The sequence below is a fragment of the Austrofundulus limnaeus genome, unplaced genomic scaffold (genome assembly GCF_001266775.1).
Source record: "Austrofundulus limnaeus strain Quisiro unplaced genomic scaffold, Austrofundulus_limnaeus-1.0 Scaffold145, whole genome shotgun sequence".
Taxonomy (NCBI): Eukaryota; Metazoa; Chordata; class Actinopteri; order Cyprinodontiformes; family Rivulidae; genus Austrofundulus; species Austrofundulus limnaeus.
Window position 1 is genome coordinate 419,150 of NW_013952547.1, and position 19,010 is coordinate 438,159.

The 19,010-nt window shown below is 38.9% G+C and overlaps 1 protein-coding gene across 5 annotated transcripts in view; it reads left to right on the forward strand.

Annotated features, from left to right (window-relative positions):
• The window catches only part of gabra3 (gamma-aminobutyric acid type A receptor subunit alpha3), a 134,848-nt gene that overhangs the window by 74,000 nt on the left and 41,838 nt on the right, over positions 1 to 19,010 (forward strand). For all 5 annotated transcript variants that reach the window (XM_014016428.1, XM_014016432.1, XM_014016431.1 and 2 more), the window contains exon 4: positions 5,919 to 5,986. In XM_014016428.1, the coding sequence (XP_013871882.1) occupies positions 5,919 to 5,986 (68 nt within the window). The remainder of the gene's footprint in view (positions 1 to 5,918; positions 5,987 to 19,010) is intronic.

Sequence of the window (19,010 nt, forward strand, 5' to 3'; positions counted from 1 at the left end):
ACCTTCCGCTTCTGTCCCGCCCATTTCAGTGCGGTGGGGGGTGGGGAGGGGGGCTGCCATGATGCAGTTTATTTAGTATCTGAAAATACATTTCCTCAAAGGTATTTTTAATCTGAAAAGAGCTTCACTGGGTGAGAACTAATGTTAGGAGCTCTGCAGACAGTTTAAGTTTCACTTTCACTTTCACCGGAGAGCCTGCTGGAGTCATGGGGGGGTGGGGGCTCCGCCATGAAGAAGCCTGGTTTAAAGACACGTCCCAGATGTGTTTCTGGTCCCAAAAGCGTTTCTGGTCCCCACCTGTCGTTTTGCTCCTCAGCATGGCTTCCTAAAAACGCTGCAGGATTTCTCAAACGTGCATGAATGAATTAAAGCAAGGCTTTGGGCATGTTTCTTATGAGAGTATAACATTATAACATGATATAAAACTCAAAAGTTGATTTTACATGATATGTCTCCTTTAAATAAGGCCACAAGTGGCACATTTTCTCTGGCTGACTCTCAGTGGTGGAATCCTCTTTRGGATCCACCACATGGGATCCAGAATCACCCCATTCTTCTTGAAAGAGGGTCTGTTTTTTTTTTTACTGCTATGCCCACCCCCAAAATTTGGTGGCCTCACCAGTTTTCTCTTTGCTTTGTGCTCATTTTAATTCCCCCTACTTATTTAGGATAAGTAAAACTGTACAAATATAAAAAATGTTTTTGCAGGACTAATAGTTTAAAAAAAATTATAATAACACAAGCTTCAAAAAGTCCCTCTGAATAAAGACAATCAGAATAAAACAAGTGTCTAAAAGTCTTGTATKGTTTTTGAATTCTTTATTTATTTAATTTTTATGAATAAAAATTTTCACTGACACTAAATCTGTGCCTCTTGGTGCTGCGAGGGGTTGTAGCTTGTAGAGATGATAAACCAGCACCAGGATGGTGAGGAGCTCTGGTCCCTTTCTGCAGGGCCAATGTGAAAATTCACTTCCCCTGGGTGGCAGTCCTTGTTCAGTCGTGTCCAAATGGCAAATAAGCATATATGTCAGTGAAAAATCCCACTAATTGAGGCCATTTGATTCGAGTATCCATCCCTCCGAGGACAACACACTGCGTAACAGTAAGCCCACATGCTCATCAAGCAGGCTTCATTATTCTTCAKCCAGCCAGCTGGAATGTCCGTTTCTGCTCTGCTGCTTGTTGCTCGACCTGCGAGCGAGCCCACCGGGTCCAGAACCACCGGGGTGGATAACCTGGTCTCTGTGGCAGCAACCATGAGGACAGACTACATGCAGCTCATTAATGTGACAATCCACTTCTGTTCCTGTCACCACAGAAACAGGGATGATCAGCAGATTTCCAACACTTTCTTTTTTGTTTTGTTTTTAAATGAACACAAGTAGGTAATAGGTGTGAATATACTTAATATTCGTCTTGTTTGCTGTAGTTCAGAGGTTTGTGTAATGGGGTAAACTTTGGGTTTGTCCTGTGTCTGTGGTTTTTTTTTTTTAATATCRTGAACCACAGGACAGATTTTAGTGGAACTCTCATGTTCATGCCTACAGTCATTAACAAGGGAGGCCTGGGGTCTGAAGGCAACCTATTGTACGTGTTTATAGTCTGTGGGGGAAACAGGAGTACAAGTGTTGATTCTATTCCTAGGGAGTTAAATTTTAACACTATGAAAGTGTCCTTATTGGTCCACCCTGGATCGAGTTAAAATATCACATCACACCTGAAAGTTTAAGCCCTCTTCCTAAAACATCTTCTCCTCGGCAGCAGCTGTGTGGAGGAAAGTGAAGCCAACGCTGCAAACACAGATGTGTATGGCAGGTTGTTGTGACATAAAATCTGCTTCACAACACTTAAATTCCAAATATCTGAAATTGGTTTATGACTAGACATATTAGTTAATTAAAATATAAATACCTATATTCTGACTTGTATAAATGATGTAAGATTTGTTATTAAGTTGTATGGAGGCTCTAATTCCAGATATCTGCAATAAATTAYTGATTGGAAACATGTTTCAGATAACACGTAAATTAGGACAAGTCATAACATAAATTTGAGTTCTCGCTTTTTGTTCTGAGTAATTGTAATTTTATTTAAAGTTCCAGTTTTTAGGTACAAAATATTATTTTTCTTTGCAGTTTTTCTGACTCTTTTTAATTATTCATATCAACACTGAAATGATATTGTATCAACTGAAATCAGGAGTTATATCATGATATACAGTAAATTTTAGTCATATCGTCCAGCCCTATCAACAGTCATGGAAAACAGCAGATTATATTTAAGGAAAATAAAATCTGTCATAGATTACAATCTAAACCAGACCTGAAGTCAGTTTTAGAAGCCTAAAATCCATCAAGCTAGCTGTGAAATCTTCTCTAATTTATATTAAAGGCTAATTGCCAAAATACTGGAGATTGTTTAAATGATTTTCCATGATATTTGTAAGATGCCTGATAATCCTAACCTTTTTATCTTTAAAAAAAAAAGTCAGGAGAGCAATACAGACAGTCATAAATGATTGTCTCAGACTTGACACAAGAGAAATTGGAAAAATCCATTTCATTTTTTTGTTATTTTCAGCAGCGCAGGCATCAGCAGCTCTGCTCCACGCTCTGGTGTTTGGTTGTAAACAGAAACGGGGCAGTTCATTCTGTTTCCCTGCCTAAACCTGCCACACAAACTGCTGACTATGTGTTGTGATAATCACATATTTGGGAGAGCCATTTGTGTCGCAGGAAWGATTAATGTGGAAAAGTGGATCTCATCTCTCTGTGGGGCCCTTTGCCAAAGGATTAGAGACTTACCTGTGGGTGGTCGCTTGGATCTGGGACACAGTTAGAGCTGAGGATCTATTCACTTTTGGAGAAAGGCCTCATCTATCTCTAGTTGTTGCTGCTCCACTGGGAGAGGCAATTTGTCTCGCCTGTGGCCCGAGAGCCTGCTCTGCACAATTGCCCCAGAGGAGCTGATTCAGCCCACACTGAAGAGGGCAACTTTTGATCTGTCACGACTTTCATCTCATGCCCTACTTAATGCCACATTTAAACCATTTGTTAAACGCTCCRAAACAATCCTTCTGCATCACACARTTATTAAAATTAAAAAGTCTTGACTGACTCTATATAATGATCAATTTGACTGTTGTAACAAGAATCATCTATAATGTGACAGAACAAAAGCAATTATGGGTCTTGTATAGTAACCGTATGTGCAATGGGACATGTAATTGTAATTTAAAAAATGCATCATCCTGGTAATGGTTATGCCATAGTCACACTGCTGTATACTTCATTACGTTTAATGTGATTATTGTGTATATAAATATGTAACGGCGGCAACATCTGCCCATTATTTGAATCAAAACTACTCAAACACGTGTGCTGAGYGTTGAGCAGCTGCATTCTGTTCCTGAATCACGAGTCCCTCGGGTTCTCGTAAATGTTTTTGGGGCATGCTAACGAACATTAATTTGGGTCAAAAGTGACGTCTTCTCTCCAAAGATGCCGACCCGAGGCATGGCCCAGAGGACTTTTTCTGCTTTGGTGGACAAAACGGGCTCCAGTCAAACAAATTGTATTTTTTGCKCAACAAAAAGATTTCTAAAAGCATCTGTGAAGTAGCTTACAGCTGCATTCTGCCTCTGAATCGGGGTCAGGGAAAGCAATTCCTGGGCCACGTCCTTGGAGTTAATACTACCAATGTTGTTCAGTACCTCCAGCATACTTTTAATCACATCACTAATATTGTTTATTTGGTTCTTAAACTTAACAACTAGACACAAAATAGCCAAGTACAAACTTTGCTTGAATTTATGAATGATCTGTTCCAAAACCACTCATTGGTAACTGTAAATTGTCCCTATGTATGATTGAGAGTGGGAATGTTTGTGTCTCTCTGTAATCTTGTGATGGACCTGTGACCCGTTCAGGATGTCCCCCACCCCATATATAGTGACTACTGGACATGGACCCCCATGACCCTGAACAGAAAAAAAACAAGTAGGGGTCTCTGCAGTTTATGTTGGTCTGTGGGCGGAGGCGGCCCAAGAGACGTGATTGGTCGGATTGACGGTGGGGTTTCAAGAAGCTGGAGGAGTCTGATAGAAAGCAACAAGTTTCTTTTAAGATTAATTTTAGTCATAACTTGAGAAAGGAAAGTGTTGTGTAAGAGATGTGTAACAATATGGCTCGGACAAAACATTCCTAACCAGCCTTAAAAAAAATATTGATTTTTAGCTATCTTTTTACAGGCTACTTAGGGATGTTTTGACCAAGCCATGTTGTTACCCATCCCTTCACATGTAGGACGTTCAAATTTTGTGCAGCTAGCACTTTTTTCTCAAGTTATGACTAAAATTAATCTTGAAAAGACACGTTGCTTCCTGCCCGACTCGACCAAGCTCCTCCCTGCTGCCTCCAGCCTCTTCAAACCCCATCGTCAATCCGACCAACCGCGTCCATCTCTGCCCACATCAAGACCTCCACAATCATAATTTGGGCCGTCTCCACCCACAGGACAACATGTACTGCAGAGACTCCCTTCTTGAAAAAAAGGGGAATGATAATGGGTAAATGGATGAACGTTAGGCTAATTAGATCTTCATTAGGCAAGCACTTTCAAAAACTCCTTTTATATTTAGTAATAAGTGCTTCCAGATGGCCAATCACATACAACATACCAAAACAATAAACCGACTTTTTTACAAAATATTCATGAAATATACATTTAAACAATATAATCTGCATGTCTTCTTTTGTCCTGTTCTCTGGGTCCCATTTATACTCTGCAAAATGTCACGGTCACAGTTGCATGATGAAAATTACGTCTTTTTGTTCTCGCACTGCTCCTATACAATTGTTGCGCACGAAGGAGACAGCGGGGAGACACCGGTGGCTCATCATGGCTGTGCTGTCTGAGATGGAGTACTCCTCAGCAGGGGTCATGTTAACCAAATATTCTCCGTATTTGACAGGTTATTTTAAAACGGAGATGAAAAATTCTGAAGGCCATCTGTCATTTTGACAGATGTTTATTTATTTTAAAAAGTAAAATAAATTATATATACAATACAAAAAATAATAATATATACCTCTGTAATAATTTATACCTTTGATCATAGCCTCATGTGAGCGAGTAGAAATGTAACTGAAATAGTAACATTTTTCTTTCCATAAAGTTTCCTGTGAAACAGCTACAAGCTGGACTTGAAGGAAAAGATTGAAACCTGAGCGATCAAAACATCTATAAATTCTCAGATTTTCATCCAGAAATGACAAGACGTCTAATCTTGGTCTTATCACGCTCTCCTGACATACATTTCTGCAGATTAATTCTCCAACATCTACAGGCTCCTTTAGAAAAGGACACGCCTCTCTCAGCTAAAAGGTCAGACTAACTCAAGATAGGTTCAAGTAATCCTGCTACAGAGCAGGGTTGGTTCACAGAGTAAGTTGCGGGGGTAAGTTAACTCAGGATAACTGCTATCTGGATTTCTGAAACCCAAAACCCAGGATATGCACATAGTTACCCCAKAACTTACTCAGGATTTCCACTTATCCTGCTTTCTCTTCCTTCTCCATCTTCAGCTGAAAATAAACATCTTCTTTGCCATCCATGCTCTTGCTGTTTTTTTTCCTGTGTACAAATGACGTGTGCTGCAGTGGGAGAGACTTCTTGATGCAGTTTATTTTTAAAATCTTAAAACATCCATTAAAAAAAGCATGTCACAACCATGTGAGGGAGAACAGATGTTTTGTGGAATATGTAGAAACTGCATTGCTTATGTCGAAATGTCTACTTATTTGTTTGTTTACTTAGTTACTTCATTGAGAGACTTAAGGATCATGTTATTAGCTGAGTCTTGTGGTTTTAGGACTGTGCCCAAATTAAGCTCTGCTTCTTGTCTCTTTCCTCAGAGAGTGTGACAGAAGTCAGGACAAACATTTATGTGACAAGTTTTGGACCTGTGTCTGACACAGACATGGTGAGTACTTCTCTTTTTTGCAGATTAATAAAAAAAGCACATAAAAGAAGCATTCCGATCTTTTCACAAGCAGTTGCTACATAATTACTTGACCAAAGTCACTTAAATTGGAGATGGCTAAAAAGCTCCAGCTATGGTTTGCTAAAATACTCATCCTTAATTATCTTTTTTAGACTTGCAGCTTGGAATTGAAATGGATTTTTTTATGTTATTACAAATAAAAGTCACCAGATTAAGGTTGTCAACTGGAGGACGAGTGGCCTGGAGAAAAAGAAAAGAAAGAAATTAATTAACAGACTTGACTTCCATCTGACTGACACTAAAGTAACAACTTGTTGTTGTTTGCAGCAAAATGTGGTGACACTGATTTTTCTAATTTCTCACTAATCCTGCTGTAGACATTTGGTGGTTATTTTTTAGATGATATGCATAAACAAAATTTAAATAAAAAAGATTGGAAAATTGCATATTTTGACAGCTATTATGGCTTTATTCCTTTGTGAGGGACTGAAGGAACTGTCCAAGGTCCTGAAAGTGCTGGAATATTTCAGGACTTTAGTGTGAAGGACTGAAGGAACTGTCCAAGGTCCTGAAAGTGCTGAAATGTTTCAGGACTTTAGTGTGAAGAACTGAAGGAACTGTCAAAGGTCCTGAAAGTGCTGAAATGTTTCAGGACTTTGGACAATGTGAAGGACTCAATATGACTTTATATGAAATTTCTTCCTCAAAACTGTGAATAAAGATGCATTGGGCCATACGGTGTGCACAGCACTGTGGCTTCTGAATAAATGAAAATGATTTAACACAGTTGTTTATACTTTTAGCAGCTCTTTTTATTCCACAGCTGACCTGCTAAAAATGACAGATTTTCTTTTCTGGATCTCTGACAGACGGACTTCAATCTCTGAACTCGTAAAGTTCTTCTTTTTAGTTTTCGCTGTCATTTTTCATGAATGGACACTTCCTTGTATCTGAGGCAGGAAACATATCCTTATATGGTGTTTTTGGGGTGGTAATTATGCTAATCTCCTCTCGCGTGCACGAGCAGCTGGATACGAACAGGTGGAATTTACGCTGCTCATTTACACACTTTTCCTGAAGATAGAAGAGTTTGTTGAATCTGACGTGGCATGTTCRTACGAACCCTTCATACGAACAAAAGTAAGAGAAGTTTAGGATAAGAATGCGAACATGTTCTTGCATGAGGCCCATTATCCCCACAGTGTAGTGTGATGGTGGCAGCAGCAGTGTGCTGGGATTTTTTTCCTCAGCAGGTACGAGGAGCCAGCCAGAGCTGAAGGAAAGCTGAATAGTGCCAAATACAGTAAATGTTTCCAGTAGGACAGCACTGAAGCAACACTCTAGAACCAGATCAGTTTTCTGAATCAGACATAAATTCAGCTAAGAATCTCTGGTTTAGTTTAAAGATTACTGTAAACAAACAGTGCTCATCCAACTTAATTTAATCTGTAAAGTCTCGACATCTTGAATGGTGAAGTAACTATCGATATAATCAGACTTAAAGTAACAAACATTATGAACTTTATACTCTTTTGAAGTCTGAGTCCCGTTTAACCTCTGTTAAACAGCATGCTCTCACTTGGGATCTTGTGCAACTTTTGATWAATTTAATCTTGCAGCTCTAATTGAGCACCAGGGCTTCTGTCTTTTTCTGCAGAAAAGCTCAGAAATAACTTGACAGTCTGTATGACGCAGTATAATATACACTTTGGTTTCAGCAGACAACAGTTTCATATCCTACGATGGTTCTTTGCTCAGCTTGTCTGAAGCAATGCAGTGTCTGCTGTCAGGCTTCTAGAAACCAAAAATCATCTCCTGGAGCTCAGGCTGAGACAGATTTATGTGAATATTTTGCTAACACACAGATACACAAACAAGCACACACACAGATGCAGGCAAAAACTTTATTACATTTAAAAAAACAGGCAAAAACAGATTTTTAGAGCTAACTTGCCTTGATGCACACGGACGAACATCCTGGTACTTCCCACAGTCTTCTTGACCCCTTTATGATGAAAAGGATGCCTCCACTTTAAATGCTTCATGTGTTCATTAAGATATCAGCATCAAATAAGATTACAGTGTTCATATGATGCTCAAATATGGCCTGTTAGGTGAGCAATTATATAATGTCACAGCAATTTACAGAAAAACAAAATCATTAAATGGACTGAAGTTCATCAGACTAAATCAACCAGGAGGCGGATCTGCTGTAGGCTGGAGAAACTGCTTTAATTAGCTCTTTTAACCGTCCGTCAACACTGGAAGTTGTAATAAATTAATTAAGTTGTGGTACAGAATGCTTCTTTGTGGGTTAACCAGTTGCTGCATAAAACATTAAATCTTTTATCTTAGTGAAAAATATAATGATGGTGTGGTTCAAACTTACTTTATAAGTAAAACTCTACTTTTATAAAAATGTAAGTAACTTTTGATGTCCACACAGATTTTACTTCCACACAAAWATACACGCATAAGACTGAATAAAGATGCTGATGCTTTTTATTATTGAATCCCTCTTTGCAACGATGCTGAGGACATTTGTGCTCCTCTCTGTTTAGAGATGCAAACAAAATGTAAGTTTTTTTAATTCCACTGCAGAAGCTTGAAGTCATGACATCGCCAACATTTTCTCTTTGACACCACTGTTGTTTGTTTGCCCCTAAAGGCAGGGTGAGGAGAGGGAAGTAACTTCATGTTCCACTTTAAATGTTGAATTGGAGCAGTACTTAGGCTCCACAGATGAAGTTTCACAAGTACACACAACTACTTATATTTAGAAAGAGCTTAGTCTCATGTCGTAATATCACAAATCTRCAGCACCTTTGGTACCTTTTTGTTTCTGCACTAACAAAGAAAAAAGTCTGGCCATATTTTTAGCTTTCTTTATATCGCCGTATTCAGATAGATAAAATGGTTTTACACTCCCTGCTTTAAACCAGTTGGCAGTAACCAGCTGTTAAACATTGATCTCACTTAAATATTCACAGTAAATAACAAGATATTGTCCTCAGATATKCGTGGTAATCAAATAAATGTGTGTCAAACACAACAAAGGTTAACAAAAAAGGAACAAACCAAAACAAGAAAATCGTTGTTGCCTGTTTTATTTACCTCATCTTGAAATAAACTGTTTTTCTGAAGGACAGAAATCCCCGGTTTGAGTTCCTCCCTGCCTCTGTGAAGACACGATGTGTGTGAAACAGTTCTCAGCTTGCTTCTCGAGTGTTRGATCGCTCGCTTTACTACAACAGACAGTGCTTTATCTTTTTCAGGACACATCACCTTTGCGGTCTCTCAGAGCTCAATTTTAGATCTAGAATCATTCTTTTCACATGCTTCACTTGGCAGGGACATGAATCAATGGAAAACAGCTCGGGACACAGAATCCCAGTAGCGGTAATGTGTTGGACAGATGAACAGATAGCGAGGTCAGTGCAGGTGTATTCTGTCCTCTGTCAAAAGCAGAACGYGTGCTGCATAAACAAATACGCACCATTTTCTTCCAGCTGAAGTTTCACTGAGATCCACCTAAGGTATCATTTGTTTCCATGTGTAAAAATCAAACTAGCACGTTGATTTTTTTTATATCTCTGCACGGCTTTGTTAGTTCCTGACAGTTACCAAGTTGCAGATTAGTTTGACCATAGCTACTAAGTTATTTTTTCCAAGACTCAGCCTTCAGATAATTTATTTCTGAAGCTTTTACCCTGGATGATGAACCTGCAATGTAAAAAGTTAATTAAAACATAGATGGTCTGTGCAGGGTCCTGAGCTCCATGTTACATGTGACCAGTGGCGGATCCAGGATTTTTCTGAGTAAGGGGCCACAACAGTCATAGAGGGGCCAAGTATTTGTTCAGCATCCTTGCATTTAAATCCCTGGTTTTGGTAAGGTGTATACATTTTACCAGTCATRTGTTCAAACACTTGTAATGTAATGTCATTATAAAAAGCTTCAACAGTCAATTATCCTTAGCAATTTTACATGTATTTTTAATGTACATAGATAAATTGCTCTCAAATGCACAGCATATGAGAAAATGCAGCCATCATTTGTCAGCTGAGACTTTTTCTGTAAGATTGTTCAGATTTTCTCAAGAAGAGAAGAATTCTGTAAGATTGATTCACGCTGAACTTTCCTATTTGACTCATTAGCGCCACTAGTGTGTTGACATGGAACTGCACACACCATTGCCAATTTCAGGCAAAGGACAGATGAGTGACAGGACAGGGGCACTTCAGGGGGCCAGTTAGATTTCAGCTGGGGCCAGTGCCCCTGTGGCCCCGCCTCTAGAACCGCCCCTGCATGTGACAGAGTATGATAGGTCCACAATGGTTTTGATATTCAACAAAATGTATGTATTGTTTTTTTTGTTTTTGTTTTTGTTTTGTTTTTGTTTGTGTTTGGTGTTCTTGAATGTTTTTGGGTCTGTYGTTGGGTTTGCAGCCTCTTGATGAAGGGGGCCTTCATACGTTTTCACATCGTTTACATTTTTGGACAGAACAGACTAACATGGCCTCATGCCTGGGCTACAACCAGGACTGTGACAAGGTCATATTAGGAACCTAGTGTTGTTCAGTAGGAGCCTGAAAATCGTAAAAGAAACCCAAGTGTTTGAATAACAATCAATGGTATGTTTTGTTATTGGGCTCATTTAGAGTCAACATGTAAATCGTTGAAATTATGAAAACATGGTTATTATTAATGGCCGTGTCTGTGAGCGTATCGTTGTCTTATTTTTATTTATTTATTTACTTTTTTTAAATTGCATATATTTTTTAAGTATTGTTGTATCTTAAAGTTATATTCTGCTGCACTGCAACAAGTAAAGACTAGTTAGAGACACATTGTAGGAAAATACACAAATTTTCACTTGGAATCATAGTGAATTGGTATGTTTGGCAAAATTCAAGTCAGAATTTCCGTTTGAATACACATGATTGTTGTGACACAACATTAAAATAAAATACAGATAAACCCTTTAGAACTGCTTAAATTAAGTTGAATAGGGTTACAGATGGGTTTTGTGCAGGTTTCAAGCACACACAATGACTCTGACTGGGTGAGTATTTTGGGAGAAATTTTGTTTTCATGTTCAAAATCCCAACAACAGAAGAATAAATAAAAAAATTTAAAAAAACACTAACATTTTGAGAAATTTAGGAGACCCCTCAGTACTGTTTGTCTCAACAGCCCAGCTGATACAGGCTTTATTTTTGCCACACATAGGTAGAAAATATAAATAGTATTGGTCCAAATCTTATAAAACCATATTTTAAACATCAAAGTTTTCAAGTTGTCAGTTTTTGGCTCTGTGTTTTATTTTGAAAATAAAGACCTCACAATGCGATTAGCATGGTCTAATCTTGTAACATATGCATTCTGACATGGTCTGAGAGTCAGGCCATGGTGAAGCTGTGATTATACAAAATATCATAAGAACTATGATACAAACGTTTTCCTTAACCTGTGAAGAATGTTTTTGAAATTTACCACAGCCCAGATAACATACAAAATGTTAATTGTAATTGTAAATATACCCGATTTGTGTTCATCTAGCTCACTTTGGTTGTGTGCTCAAGTGTGTTTTTTCACAGTATATAAACCTTTGTGCAAATCAGAACAAAACCTCTGGAGATTAACGTCTCTCTTCTCCTTACACTCCAGTAATTCCTCCCACRGACTCTACAAAAGTCTGCCCTCACGAAAGATTAAACTTGATGCTATTGTGGCGGGCTGGGCAACTGTAAGCTCACCACACATCAGGACTCAGAGCTCTTAGGTCCTTCTGACAAGACAAGACCAATGATCCTACAGTACAGTGAGCAAAAGAGGATAGTAGGTTGCATTAAAAAGTAGGTCCTGACCATGAGCCTAAATAATAAGAGGTTGAAATGATGAAATTGTTGCCTGTCTCTAAAACAGAGGGCACCATATAAAGATGAAGCTTTTAGTACATTTGCTTTTAGAGTTAGAGTAAAAAGGATTGTTGCACGTTACTGACAAAGATCGTACTCATGTTTTATATACATTTAAGGTAAAACACCAGTTTGTGCTGAAGGACAAGCTGCAGTACTTAGTTCTGATAAAACCATATATCTACATTAGATCAGGGTCAGGTTCTGTTCTCGTTTTCTAGATTAGGGGTTTCCAGGCTGCCGAGCTGAAGAAATTTGGAGCGGGGCAGTTTCTAAGTTCCAAGCAAAGCTGTACACTTTTCTGAGAAATAAGAGCAAGCACCAGTTTTATAGGTCAGTGGAAAAAGAATTGGCTGATCCTGAAGGTATCTCCGAAGTGGAAAAGAGTTTAAAGATGGTTCCCCTYGATGTGTTCACCAAGGGAAAGTTGTGCTTTAGGAACAGTTCGGCTGAGATTAGCTGATAAATCGGAGGCAGCTTTTCAGACATTTACAGCGAAAAAAGGAAAGAGACGGGCAATATTTTTTTAGTGATGTGATGTGGTTCCCCTTCCTTATAGGCCWACAGCGCCCCTGTCTGTGTCAGATCAAATATACAGGGTTGAGTGATATTGGTGGTGTTTAGCTAATAAYGATTAAAATGACAATTARTAGATGACCGTTGCACTTAGATGCTTTTGACTCTAAATCTAAACAGAAACTTTTTACCAGAACAGAACCACGTAGGAGTTTGCACACAAGCATTGCTATTGGTCCCCAGTATTGGGGCATTTTGTTCGAGTACGGGTAAATACTGGCATCATCACACCACTCGTTAAAGGCGTGAGCTTGGTTTCACTTATATTAGTACAATAAGCTTTTAATCTAAAAAAAATCAAAATGTGTGTTTGTCACATTTCAAGCTACCGTAGTCACTTCTATTTAAATTAGATAATTTAAAGCTATATTTAAGTAACAGCAGTGCAAGATGCAGACTAAGAAAACATACTAATATTGCACATCAACAATCAAACTACCGTTTTTATTCAAGTAAAATACGTAAAATTAAATCCATAAAATCATCCATAAAGTTGGGGGGTAGTACTATACTCGGATAAATATTTTTACTTCTGTATTTTAACTGAAATATTGGCTTTATTCACAAAATGCCTGAGTCTGGAAATGAGACTGCGTTGTAAAAAGCAGTTGAAGCAAGCTTACCTCTGACACTCCTCTGTGCTTCAGAGCGAGATAATAACAGATCCAGGCAGGTGACATGATGTGAAAAAAGGGGGGAAAGTAGTCCTGCACCTTAGTAATGATAACGAACTAATGACATTGGCATGTGACCGAGCCGCTCCTCGAACAACAACAAACATGTTTGTCTGTAATGGCTGCCGTCTACCGGTGTTCTGAAAATGTTTGTATCCCTGTAAAAAGTTTCCCCACCAGAGGGGGTGCTCGCGAGTAGGAAGTAATCTGCTTTTCCTCCACAAGATGGYTCAAATCTCATGTGAAGTCTCTGATGTCATTTTGGCCCATCCTGGTGGACTATGTGTAAAATACCAGAATTCATATGATGTTGCTACAGCTGATATTTGTTTGTTGTCAAAATACATTTTAGTACATATGTTGTTAAAATAAAATGAACAGTCCAATGATCATTTTACTGATATGTATAAAGACTGCAAAGGCTGAAAAATCTTGAAGTCTGTATGAAGTTGGAGGTAGTTTGAGGATTTTTTTTGTTTTTGTTTTGTTTTTTAAGCTCAAAAAGGGGGGTCGTATTATACATGAGATYGTATTATACACGAATAAATACGGTAGCTGCTTTAAATATTTTAAAGAGATTCGGGTCATTAAAAGTCTGTGGKTTCTTTCCTGAGGAAAGAAGAAGTGCCCGTGTCAAATTTTAATAGTAATCTCCCAAACAGTCATTCGTGGGCTGAAGAGYTGGAATGAAGGTCATTGTTATCTCTGAACTAGTGCTGCTGGTGTGGAGAAGAAATGTAGAGCCGAATACATTTGAGAGAATATTAAAGTGGAGACGTTCCTAGATGGTGCATACTTTATACCCCAGGCATGTCATACATTTATGTTGTGTACATCCAGCGGTCCAATTACACCATCTCTGCAACATCAAGTGTCCCAGAAATGTCTGCTTCTCACCCACCCCTAGGGCCACTCATTCAGTCTTCACTCAGACTCCGATACTCCATCTCTGCTTTTAGTGTCCTATTTCACCACAGGAGGGAAGGTAACCGAGCGGCGCCTCCAGAACCGAACACTTACACAAATAAAGTGGCGCACATTGCAGAATCGTGTGGCCGGTCTTTTGCAGTTTGTCTCCACAGAAATCAAAACGTGGGTCATGATCTATATGTTGATACCTGGTAATAAAAAAGGAAAGAAAAAAATAGATGAATGGCTGTCAGTAAGTCACATCTCATTTACACGCATGCAGTGTTGCAGGACGTGTCCCTGCTTTATGGAGGGGTTTGAAAAGCCTGTGCAGATGAGGAGCAATCGGGGTTGTCAAATCCGCAGCTCGTTCTGTCACAGGTAACAGATTAATTTGCCTACATTGTCTGCCAGTGAACACATCTGATATTCTGAGAAGACCAGTGTGTGCTTAAAAATCAGGATAAGTTCAAGGTCTTCGTGATGAAGATGCATGTCTGTGCTGTTAAAATTTAAAGGTRAACTCTGGGGTTCTGTATCAATCATATTGTCCTTTTTTAATGACCTGCAAGCTCAGTTTAGCTCATTCCCAAACACAGAATTCAGATTTGTCCCCAGAGCACTTTAAACAGACAAATATACTCTTAAAATAGAGTTTCATTTTCTTTCATTACTCTTACAGGGCAATGTTTCCCCAGCGTCACCACATAATTCATGTGCAGGACAGGAATTTAACAGCAGAGTTCTAAACTATGGGGTGTATTTTTTTGTGTGAAAACAGCAGCTATTAGGACCTGAGGACTGAAATAACCTACAATTACTCAGCAATTATATAAATGTGTGTGGGTGGGGGTGACTTTTAATGGAGCCAACGTTATTATTGGCTCTTGTATAAATGGGTTTATTTTCTAACCACATAATATCAGGAAATATCTCCTAAACTCAGTAGATTTTAATGGAGCTCTCAGCGCAATCACTGAATCCATGTCTACAACTTAGTAATGTTTGGAATCATCTCAATTTAAGATGGCAACCATATCTATATTAGTCAATACAAATGGCTGCAACTCAGCTACTGACCCTCTAATTTGATGTATTAGTAGTCAAATTCAATAGTGCTAAAGATTTGGCAGATTTTGGCATGATTACACCTAACGTGACTATAACATTCAGTTGATTGGAAGATATGAGTTATTACCAGGCTTCAGCAGAACTGTAAGATGTAAATCAAACCCTGAATTGGGTGTGCTGAAGCAGAGAAACAAGTAAAGCAAGCAGGATGGAGACCCTGAAGAACCAGGATTGCCCACCCCTGGTCTAATCATTGTGCACCGAGGTCAAAGTTTAACGTTTTGCTCTGTGCTCGAGTTTCACTGAGTGTAAAACTCCTTTTGTGCAAAACAAACGTGCGGGTTTCAAAGCAGGCGTGAAAGGCTCTTAAGAGATTTCACCTTAAAAGCTCTTCAAGTCATACGAACGTGATGCTCTTGGGGCCACTTAAATAAATCCTTTAACAGAACAAGTTCAGATCTGCTAAAATACAAATAAAGACCAGAGCACATCAGAAAGTAATGGACTTTTGAATGGAAAATCACCCTGAAAGAGTTCTGGAGCTCAGAGTAACTCCTGCTGAAGAAACAAAACTTTATTTATTTTTTTTAATTCTGAACTCTCCAAATGGAGGGGCGTTCCAGTTTAAATTTCCAACATGTAGGTGGGAAATTCCTATTTCCCAGTACAACTGGGCCACAGCAAAAGTAGCTGGTGAAAATGCAGCTAAATAGAACATTTACACAGGCAATTTTGCCGCCTGCTTTTGAACCCTGTGCACATCCACCTAGTCATGGGATGCCGTCATTTCATAGGTAAAATGATCCACATGCATTGTGGGAGATGTAGTTTATAGTCAATGTTGTCTTTAAAACAGCATAATGTATGCTTATTTTGAGACAACTTTGAAGCTCTCACGGGCCATATAAAAGGCTGTGGCAGGMCACATTTGGCACTTAGGCCATGCGTTTGACACGTGCTCTAAACATTAACGTATTTTGAAATTTTGCATTTAAAAGGTTTGTCCAAAATGTCCCTAACCTCATCCCTTCCTCATCATTATGACCTCAGTTTGAACTCCGGCCTTTGATTGTTCACTTGTTTATTAAAGATTAGTTAGTGGCACGGTAAAGTCCTAAACATATTTAAACCTCCGAGCTGAAGGAGCCTGTGAACTCTGAGCTTAAATTGGGAGTTGCTTTGGGTATTCACAGCTCATTGCAAGTCTCACACACAGGTTACACTCCCAGCAGGGAAATGTGAACGGCAGGCGAGAAGCAAAGCGAGGGAGGATAATTTACAACAAGAGACTGAGGAGGAGTCGTAATTAAAGCATTGATCAAGCCTCTGACTGATGATTACAAAGCCCAGAGAGAGAGAAATCCTGCAGAGCTGGGTCTGATAGACGGAGGTGACGGGTATCATTATCACACAGTCTGGCTCAATGTTAACCCTGACCTGCTGTGAGCAGAGAAAAACACGCACATCATCTCTATGTCGTACATCCGGTAAACAAGTTCACTCCATAACATAATATCCAGTCAAAGGTTATTTATCAAAGCTGTCACCGACGTGCCATCGATTTGTTGGGCTGAATAAGACAGAAATTCGCGGGAAAAATAAACCCACAGGTGACTGAAATAAGCTGAAAAAAACGTTAAAAGTAAAATGTGAYGACAGTTGTAAAATGGGATGTAATAGCTTGGTGCTTTAAATTTAATGAACTCGTTAATTTGAGACAAAAAGCTGTTTTAATATCCTATCAGATATTTGACACAACCTATTATCAGTGAGTTTTTTTCCCTTCGTGCTCAGACTCGTTTAATGGAGTCTACCTTACATCCGACATTAGCTCTTCATCTGCCTTTTCCATCATTGCTTTTTTTATCTTTATAGTTCCCAGCCCTGCTGCCATGTACAGGACAGGAGATATTTCTTTATGTGATATCTTTTACGTTTTGATTTAGAATCTCTGTCGATCAAAGCCAAAGGCAAAATGGTGATAATGTTTTTGCTCAWATTTRGYATGTGTTCCTTTGWCTATAGTGTTAGCAAAATATACCATGAACCAGTGGATGAACTTTAATGAAGCTTTCAAGTAATCATTTGATGTGGTCACCACAGCTAAAACACTTTGAGCAAACAAAATATAGTTTTTACATATCCATCCATACCCGCTTCTTCCTTTCAGGGTCACGGGTGGGTTGCTGGTGCTATATCCAGCAGTCACAGTGTGAGTGGCGGGGTACACCCTGGACAGGTCACAAGTCCATCACAGGAACACRGAGACAAACGAGACAAACATTCACTCTCACCAAGGGACAATTTAGAGTTACCAATTAAGTTCATATTTTTGGTCTGTAGGATGAAGCTGGAGTGCATGGAGAAAACCCACAAATGCACGGACAGAACACACAAACTCTACCCAGAAAGGGTAGGATTTGATCCAGCGACCTTCTTGCTGAAAGGCATCAGCTCTACCCACTGAGCCACCATGCTGCACTTTTCTTTTTTTTTACATATATTAAGCTGAAAGTTCGTGTGTGTGGTAGGGTTGGGCTAAATCATGTGTCCCATTAATTGCAAGAAAAACTGTCACAAATTATTATTCGCCACTTTGCTATAACTGCAATTAGTGCAGCGTGATGATGTCATATTTTTGKGTGCGACTCACTCTCATTATCAAGTTCCTGTGAGCCAATAATACAGTATTTGTCTATTTATCTGTATACTGTATCTCTGCCTCGCCTCTTCATACTAGACTACACACGTCTGATATGTCCTGCTGGAATGTGACATGATGTGTCGTGTGTTAAGGTGGCATGGATCACGTATGGTGTCAAAATGGTATATATTTATATTTCTCCTCCAACCACATTTCATCCTATCCGGGAGGCTTCATATAGCTGGATAGATTTTTTTTTTTTGCTGTAATAGAATGAAAACAAGCTGAAATGAAATAGAAGTAACGAGGCTGTTGTTTTTTTTTTTTAATTTACAGAGGTAAAAAGTCGGCTGAGAAATAATTATTCTGGTATAGTACAGATAATCAGAATTTATACTTAACTAACAAAGTGTTACTTTACACCGTTTATCCCTGGAGTACAAAGAAAGCCAGAAAATGTGGACCAAGGTAACGTCGGCTGAAACAAACTCTCCTCCAATGAACGGTGGAAACAAATCTACTCAGCAGAGAATCCACGATGCTCTCAGTCAATCTGTCCCTTATGAGCAACAAAGTGAGAGCTGGAATGAACACAAACCGTGGCATATTGTCTCACTAAAGATAAGTTGCCGCTCCACATGGTGGAAAAGGTGGGCTTCAAATCACAGCTGTTAAAATGAAGACGTTAGTTTGACTGAAGATTTGTTAGCATCATATTAGGGTTAACTGATGTAGAGTCAAAAACATGCAACTATCATCTTTACCAGTTAAATACCACAATTAATCATGGTCATTTTTAATTTAATGTTTTTGCCAATATTGCCCAACCGTAGTAGCAGAGAGTCGCACACACTGAGCACAGATATGTTGCGAAAAATCTGTTTAACCATTGGAGCCTGTTAGAAAAACGCTCATGACCTACTGGACAGATTTTAATAAAACTGTCAAAGTGCATTTGTACTTCAATAACCTTTTAAATCAACCCAGTTCAAGCTGGCTGCTATAGCCAACTGACATTACAGCTCAGACAGTTTTACAGATACTGAGCTAAAATTTGGTGCGGTAGCTGAGAGTCATCCACAACTGTCAAACTTTTCTCTAGATTTCACAGTACCAGCAGGATGTCACTTCTAAATGCATTGATGAGGTTTGACCAATGTGGTTTTCACTTATTTCTCATCAATATAAAATCTCAGTTTTAAACTCT